Here is a 9,161-nt window from a genome sequence, read left to right as displayed (position 1 = left end):
TTCCGGCGGTAATGTTTCTGCAGTTACGTTTCATACTGCCCCCAATGAACAGCCACCAATATCATCTGTTCCGTCGTCGGCGTTGAACGTTTCCGATGATGTTGCTGCTGCACTTGCACGTTTGTCAAGAAACGTTGTTTGTGTTGCAATGCAGCAGCCAAATACACCTTCGACGATGATGCCAGCTGGTACAGTTGTTTGCGCCGGTGGACAGCAAATTCCATCATCTTCATTGGTGATGGCATCCTCTAGTCGTGATAGTGTTGTTGTGTCACGCCCGCCAGGATGTGTTGTGCATGCCGGATCACAACGGTTGCCGTCGGCTGCAACGGTGGGGACAGCATCCAGTGGTGTTGTCGCTGCTGTTCATGCTGAAGGACAACGGCTTCCATCGGCTGCAGCGTTGGTCCCAGCATCCAGAAGTGTTGTCGCTGCCGCCGGAGGACAACGGTTGCCGTTTCAATCAACAAACGCAACATCCAGCGGTGTTGTTGTTGCTGCACGTCCGCCAGGAAGGGTTGTACACGCCAGAGGACAACGGTTGCCGTCGGCTGCAACGGTGGTGCCAGCATCCAGTGGTGATGTCGCTGCTGTCCATGCTGGAGGACAACGGCTTCCGTCGACTGCAGCGGTGGTCCCAGCATCCAGGAGTGTTGTCGCTGCGGCCGGAGGACAACGGTTGCCGTCTGGATCAACAAACGCAACTTCCAGCGGTGTTGATGCTGTTGCAGCACGTCCGCCAAGAAGTGTGGTACACGCCAGAGGACAACGGTTGCCATCGGCTGCAACGATGGTGACCGCATCCAGAGGTGTTGTCACTGCCGCCGGAGGGCAACGGTTGCCGAAGGCTGCAACAGTGGGGACAGCATCTGGAGGTGCTGTAGCTGCTGTTCATGCTGGAGGACAACGGCTTCCGTCAGCTGCAACGGTGGAGACAGCATCCAGGAGTGTTGTCGCTGCCGCCGGAGGACAACGGTTGCCGTTGGCTTCAACGATGGTGACAGCATCCGGAGGTGTCGCTGCTGCAGCAAACCCGCCCGGAAGGGTTAATCGTACCGGAGGACAACGGTTGTCGTCGTCGTTTGCAACAGTGATTGCAGCATCTGGAGGTGGTTTTTCTGCTGTGACACGCCCGCAAGGATATTCTGTCCATGCCGTAGGACAACGTTTGCCGTCATCTGCGTTGGCGAACACAACATCCAAAGGCGTTGTTGCTGCTGCAACACACCCACCAGGAAATGCTGTCCATGTTGGAGGACAACGGCTGCCGTCGGCTGCAACGGTGGTGACAGCATCTAGGAGTGTTGTCGCTGCCGCCGGAGGTCAACGGTTGCCGTCTGGATCAACAAACGCAACTTCCAGCGGTGTTGTTCCTGTTACTGCTCGTCCGCCAGGAAGTGTTGTACACGCCAGAGGACAACGGTTGCCGTCGGCAGAAACGGTGGTGCCAGCATCCAGAGGTGTTGTCGCTGCCACCGGAGAGCAACGGTTGCCGTCGGCTGCAACAGTGGGGACAGCATCTTGTGGTGTTGTTGCTGCTGTTCATACTGGAGGACAACGGCTTCCGTCGGCTGCAACGGTGAAGACAGCCAAGAGTGTTGCCGCTGCCGCCGGAGGACAACTGTTGCCGTCTACATCACCAAAAGCAACTTCCAGTGGCGTTGTTGTTGCTACGGAACGCCCGCCAGGAAATGCTGTTGATGCTGGATTGCAACAGTTGACGTCGTCTTCAGCGGTGGTGACGGCATCTGGAGGTGTTGTCGCTGCTGCAGCAAAACCGCCAGGAATGGCTAAATGCTCCGCAGGACAACGGTTATCGTCATCTGCAACTGTTATTGCAGCATCTGGAGGTGGTTTTTCTGCTGCGACACGCCGGCAAGCAAGGATTGTCAGCGCAGATATTCTCAAGACAACATCAGCTGAATCAATGATGGAAGTTTCCAGCGATGATGCTTCTGCTGCAACACAGCCGCAAGAAGAAAGCCACCCGTCTTGCTGCTGTCCGCTTTGCCGAAAGCTGCTAATTAGACAGGATGCTCGAAATGCACAAATACTTGCACTTTTAGATGGACTTTCCTTAACAATGAATCCTATGAAAGGACTTCGAAGGAATGTAACTACATTTGATATTACTGTAGTGTCCAACGTGCAGCAGCTAGATGAGCTGGAAGCTAAGTTGGAAAATAATGAATTCTTTTTTTTTTATATGTACAAAGAATCGATGCTGACATTACAGGTCAGGATGCATTCAATAGGTTACATGGGGCTTTGGATATCCTTTTTGATAAAGCATTTTTCGCTTCTTGCAGTTGGAAAGGGTCATCTGGAAAAAAATACCGTTTTGTAATTACCGGCATGTATTACGTTTGCTTAGGGCTGTCGCAATGACCTGTTTGTAGAAAAGTTTATTAAATCAAAATTGGAGCATGCTACTCAACGCTTGAATTTGGAGGGTTCAAGGAAATCGACTTGTCACAATAGAAAATTTTTAAGTTAGTTAGTTTAGTTAATTAAGATAGTTAACCTGTATACACATGTTATGTATTCCTAAACGTTTATCAGCTGTCACATATGTACATATAAACATTTTTGAATTAAAGTATAATTCAAACTTTGGTCTTATCATTATGAGCTTAAGTAGCGTTATTATAAGATGTTCATATTGATACCAAAGTTTATTTGAATTCTAGTCGAAAAATTATGCACTGCACTACTATCATTATAACATGTACATATTATTATAAGTAATGTTTTTTTTATGACATAGCTATTATGAACTATTATGATAAATATTATGAATTCTTGCATTAACATATACAAATTTATATTAACTTTAAATGTGCAATCAAAATACTACTTAAATGCTTCATAACATGATACTAACATCTGTAAAATTAAGAGATTATGACGCGGTTGTTACGCTTTAAAAGTAATTTTGTGGCTGTAAGTTATTAACATAAATACAAACATTTTGTTAGAAGAAACTGTCAGGAAGTATTTGAAAAACTATCTGTGATGTATAAGGAAGTGAATGCATTTCATTGGATTTTTATTTATTTTGTATAAGTAGACCGTATACAAACAAATAAATTTAAGCAACGGACTGTGATCTGCAATAATATAACAATAATACAATGATTAATTACATGTTATACCTTAATATATATATGAAATAAATACAAAAAGTAAAACAATATTTATATGTTATACAGAAAATTACATGTATTTCTTTAATTATTTACATAATTATCCGTTAATAACGTTTCTATAAGATCGATTTTTTTTTATGTTTTATTCGGTTAGCGTCCTGAGAAAGGGAAATAACACTAAGCAGTTATCAGTAGTTTTAATAGCTACTAATTTACACTTTATATCCCTGGATAAAAATACCATTTCATCGGTACGAAGGTTACTTATATTTTCTTCATATATATCCTTCATAAAAGGTGAAATATAGTACGAGTGGGTTTCCGTTATATAATTGAATGCTCTCCCATTAATTATTATCGTTGAATCTTTTTGTTCTGCGCTACAATATTTAACTATGTAGTTATCATGAGTCAAAACCAATTTTACTGATTACCAGGAGAAATAATTAATTGTCGATTAATGTGCAATGCTACTCCATTAGTTTTGGTTTTCAAAAATGGCAAAGAGAGATTTGCTGTACTTGATGACGCAGTATGTGGGTTTTGCTCCGATATCCTATTTGCAGCCTGCACCAAAACCTTATGACCGTTTCGAAGACAGTTCTTGACATGCTGGAGCTTACTTTCAAAGGGATAAGATGAAATGGTGTAAAGCGGGCCGAATGTGTATACATCATCATACACATGCAACAAACTATGTATGTTGCTGGTGATGCAATGTTCGCCGTAGATAACACCATATTCTAAAACGAACTCTCTTAGCAAGCGTTTCGCCTCAAGCCAATCATTCTTATACACTTCGGATGATAACAATGTTACCGCACAGTAATACTTCATAAAATGGTCATACTGTACATCTGTTAATACATCCTTCAAAACGATAAAGCTCGCGTAATGCAGAAACATTTGGAACTCACTAGCTTTCCACAATCCAATGTCTTCAACAGAACGGAGTTTGCAATGAAACTCTAAAGGAAGTTCCACCTCCTTCAGCAAAGCATCAATCTTGCTTATTGTTTCTTCAGACCACTTGGCACCCCCTCCTAATTTGCCTGATTTCCATCCTTTCAGCATTGTTCTTGTTACGCCGTAGTCAAAGAGGTGCAAACGATCTGCTATAATAATCTGCTTTATGATGTCAAAGTTCTTAAGATCCATGAGAGGCGTATTTTCCCGATGATGTGCTCCGTAATTTGATTGGACGAAATCTTCATGCGTTCTTGCTGGATGATCCATTCCCCGGAAACATGTAACTCGGTGTGCGCTGTGATATCTTCCTTGTACCGTACATTTTTGGCAACCATGTGTGTGGTTGAAGTAAACTGAACCTGTGAGAAAATTAAAAAATATGTATTAATACACCTCATAAGTAAATAAGTCGCAAAAGGACGTTTTTTCCGCGCAGAACGTTATGCCAATAGAACATAAAGCAAATGTATCATTAAATTTAAGATGATTTTTATAATTTACCTTTTATGAATGCTCGTGCTGGTGAGTCCGCGATGAAAGCTCTTACGTGTATTTCGATTGGCTTATTGGCTATTACAATGCCATTATCCATCAACCCATTTAGCTCGTCGACAAGCGGACGCAGATATTCCTCAACACTCTTTGGTTTCGATTCACCAAAAAAGTTGCCAACCATTAATACTGGAACTTCCGGCATTTCTTGAATGCTCATTAATATGGGCCAAAACTGTTTTCGAGTGCTCTTGTGCAGTGGAAGTCCATCAATCGAAAAGTTCAACGAAAATTTGCTGACTCTTGGTGGCACATCGCTGTAAAGATACAAAATACAGACAAAAAACATATAATATTAGTAAAAAGTAATCATCGTATTTAAGACTATTGCTTTCTTACCGAAAGTGATCCTTGAGAACCGATCGTACCCCAGGGAACCTAAATTCTCCCCCTGCTATAGGGTACGTTTCTTTTCCACATTGCCTTGTCTTAAGCAACGTGCGCGCATCTTTCGGCAGCTGGTAGTCCGTTTTTTTACGTAAAATTTCTAATAGTCCATTTAGAGCTTGATGTGTTTGGTATGTTTTTAATGCCCAATTTCGAATAAGCTCATCAAATGGTTCCTCCTCGTGTTGAGACTTTTGTGTGCTGTGCATAGTTTCCTCGGCTTCATCGTAATCTTCGTTGACCTCTTCATATACTTCCGTATCGTCGAATGCATCGATAGTAACCCAATCACTGACGTATTCTTCTTGCAAGATGTATTCATCAAATGGGCAAGGATGGTTCTCTGCAATGAGTAGATAAAAAATAAGTATTATAATTGTGTTTAATTTGCATTGGTCACTAATTAAAATTTTTATTTTTGCACTTACCACAATGCGGGTGTTCACTGAACTCTACATTTGACGTAGCTGTCTGAATATTACTTGGCTCAGGTTCACTACTCTCTCCAAACAATTCAGCATCAAGCTTTTTATTATTGGCTTCTATGGATCTATACAGTCAGTCCAAAAAGTATTCGTCTAGCTGAATATTTTGTAGAAAAAGGCGAATTATGGCCGCAATACGTATGGGGCGATAAAAGTAATGATCAGGTTTGGTAATGGGACCATCAATACACACGTTTTGCTTAAAAATAAGCATTTAAATTGTGCAATAGCAACAACAATACATAAAAACTAAAAAAAAGTCGTTTGATGGGCGCGCAAAAAGTATTCGTCCATCTAGCTTTTTAATTATTTACACTGGACAAACACTACATAGACGTGAATTAAATTTATTACTATCAATCTGACTAGTGACTTCCTTCAAGGTAGATAGCATCAACTATAAGAGAATTCGTAGGGGTTCTCAATGTAGTGGAACGATCGGTACGGTAAACTGTGAAGCGGTTGTCGTCAAAAAGCATCGTCGAGGAAATAGCATCGTCGAGCCATGTTTCAGTTAAATCTATAACGTCATATTCTGATTCATAACTTGCTGCATATAAATCAGCTGTTTTAGTGCGTAGCCCACGCACATTTTGATAATATATCGAAAGTTCACTCAGGGGAGGCTGTGAGTGTTTGATCGTTGGGAGAGTGTTGGAGAGCGAAACAGTATGATGTTCGGTGTTCGGGTTGTTCTCTTCGGGTGTGAGAGTGTTCGGGACGATCTGTGATCTCATAGTCATACTGGTGAGTTGTATAGGGTATGTGGTGTAAAAAAAACGTTGATTTTTTTATTACGGAACTCAAATTCGGCATATACGAAACCGCGGGGCAAAGTTGCAGGTGAAAGTGCTTTATTCTTAAGTGCATTTGGGAGACTGACCTTGAAGGAGATGAATCGAAGCGTTGCAGGATCACGATCACGAGGAAGTATTTTTTTTACCATACAATTTTTATTTTCAAGGCGATTGGTAATAAAAGTTGTCATATCTTCTTCAGTAACGTGCGGTGCGATGTGAGTGACAAACAACCATACTCGTGGCTCAAATTTGGAACGAAGCCTTCAAACGATGAACTTGCATCAGTTGCTGCACCGGTAAGCAATGCGTTTCGATGATTAAAGGAATGATTAGCCTAAGCTGCACTGTCAACACCGATTCTTCGTTGTGTTTGTTCGCGTGGTGAAGTAGATGAAAGAGTGTGAGTGATATTGCGTGTATGAGAACATCCAGGCAGCATTTCCGAAGAGCTCGTGGTGTTGTGAATAGTTTTGACGGGATGGACAGGCGTAGTGTTCAGTGTAGTAGTGGAAGCCAATCTTTCGTTGAACTGTGAAGTGTTAGTGGCATGGTTCCTAGTGAGTGTGTGAGGATATTCGGAATGGTTTGTGCGTATTCGTAGATCAATCTCTGCAATCATTTCTCTCTTCAACTCATTTAGTTGGTGAGATATTTCGTTCTTCATCTCACTAATCATTTCGATGAGGCGGGGTGCCTTCTCACCAAGAACCAAGCCATTATCGGAGTTGTTGTTGGTGCACATATTGCAAATCCAAACAATATTATTGCTATGAGAAACACTTTTTATGCCCGATTTTGGCATTTTCAGACACTTTGGATGGAAATCCTGTTTGCACGAAGAGATGTTCAAGTTACCGCCACATATGATAACTGCTTCCTCGGTGTCCAGTGAGCAAATCCGGCAGTGAGTCATGGTGAATTGACGAGCAATAGCACGACGCAGAGCACGACGAAAACAGGAAACTATACTCGAAACAGACCGATTTTAATGCCACTAATCAAGTGTTACAGCACACCACTGCAGCCAACTCTCTACTTTCAGAATCCTCAAACTAGTGATACTACAAGCGCGATCACAACAACGCAAAAATTATCTGATTTGTAAGGAGCAAACTCAAGCACGACCGTTCACCGCAAACGTCAAACGCATTCTCCCCAATATGGGGCCAATAAGATCAGGACAAGAGATGGGTCATATTTGGTTGATGGGTCATGCTGCATTTTATCGTAGCTGGTCATGTAATAGCTTGAATGAGTGAGTTGTTACAATCATGTTTTGTTTGAATAATACCATACACAGAAAGTGGCCAAATCTGTTTAGGTGCATCAAATAATTAAGGAATCTATTTCAAATTAGGCTCTACTAACATAATAAAACATGTTTAAATCGCCAAGGTCATACGACCGACGTCTACCATAGCGAAAACAGTCTACTAAGATGCAACATCAAAATCTCGTGTAACGGTAGCATCATGAAATCATGATACTAGGGCTTCAAAGTGTATGAATATCAGGTGGTCTCGTCCCATACAAATTGACAACTAATTTCAGAATCGAAAAAAGCTCTTTTTGACAGAATGGGTGAAATGAATTTCCATAGGAACGTTTCGCTTTGTTCTTAGCAACACATTCGTAGTACACATTGGTGTCCTCATCGACGGCATTATTTTGATCCAAAAATGGATTTTAATTAGTTCAGATTTGGTTTAGCTTACAATAACAAATATTTTGAGTGCTTTTTAAGGTATTTCAGTGCAAATAACGAAGATTCTAAGATTGTTTGTGTATTAGGCAAGTCATCAGAAAGCTTGTTTGGGGAAATGTTTTCACCCATGCTGTCAAAAAGTGACGTTCAACTTTTGCTATAAAAAACAGGCTATGAGACCACCTGATCTTCATACACTTTGCTAGGGCTTAGTGAAGTAAGGTGAGCTAGAAAAATGATTCAAAATGATAGGAGACGAGATATGGAAACATATTAATGCAGTTTTTAAGTACTTTGAGTCCCAGTTCTGAGAAATTTTACTTAAAATGTATCACATGTTTCAAGAACAGTCGAGCTGGAGAACATACAGGGCATTGTCATTTGCCCGAAACTCCAAACCAGCTGAAACCAAACTGATGAAAATGATTTAGTAGACTCTCAATATGATATCAGATGCCTTTTTTCAATGGAACTTGGCCACGTAGTCCGGAAATGCAATATTTCTACCAGAGAATGATTGGAACAAGTCTTGTAGGATGAGTGGGTCAAAAATACGCCTTTTTAAAGGTTCAAATGAGTTCTTGCGTTGTGCAAGTAGTCACCAATAGGCATAAATGCAATAAAAAACACGATCAGGACATTTTTTGATTCCATAACTTTTGTTTTTATACTTATATTATGCCAAAAGTCTGATGGACGAATACTTTTTGCGCGCTCATCAAACGACTTTTTTTAATTTTTTAAATAATTTTGTTGTTATTGAACTATTTTAATGCTTAGCAGTAGCAGTACTTATGTATTGATAGTCCCTTTATCAAACCTCATCATTACTTTTACCACCCCATGCCTATTGCGGCCATAATTCGCCTTTTTCTACAAAATATTCAGCTAGACGAATACTTTTTGGACTGGCTGTACATGGATCCTGACTTGCGTTTGTCTTTGGCCGACATTGTCGTGATTGAGTAATATTCACGGCTCGTTGAATATTTAAAATATACATTTGTTTTATTCTGCACTTGTATTATAACAGTATTGCACAAAATGTATAACTGTACAGAGCACGCATAACAACACCGAGTGAAACGACTGCCCGAATCGTATTGACACAAAC

General features: G+C 41.1%; 1 protein-coding gene across 1 annotated transcript; it reads right to left on the bottom strand.

Moving 5' to 3' along the window:
- Nucleotides 1-1,376: 1,376 nt before the first annotated feature.
- Nucleotides 1,377-7,084, bottom strand: LOC125908385 (uncharacterized). The gene is made up of 5 exons (XM_049611109.1): nucleotides 7,012-7,084; nucleotides 5,010-5,400; nucleotides 4,620-4,927; nucleotides 4,236-4,477; nucleotides 1,377-1,571 (listed from the first exon to the last, which is right to left on the bottom strand). The coding sequence occupies exons 1-5, from the start codon at nucleotides 7,082-7,084 to the stop codon at nucleotides 1,377-1,379; spliced, it is 1,209 nt and encodes a 402-aa protein (XP_049467066.1).
- Between the last annotated feature and the right edge of the window lie 2,077 nt (nucleotides 7,085-9,161).

This window comes from Anopheles coluzzii, chromosome 2, assembly GCF_943734685.1.
Source record: "Anopheles coluzzii chromosome 2, AcolN3, whole genome shotgun sequence".
Lineage (NCBI taxonomy): Eukaryota > Metazoa > Arthropoda > Insecta > Diptera > Culicidae > Anopheles > Anopheles coluzzii.
This window is presented reverse-complemented; position numbering and strand designations above follow the sequence as displayed.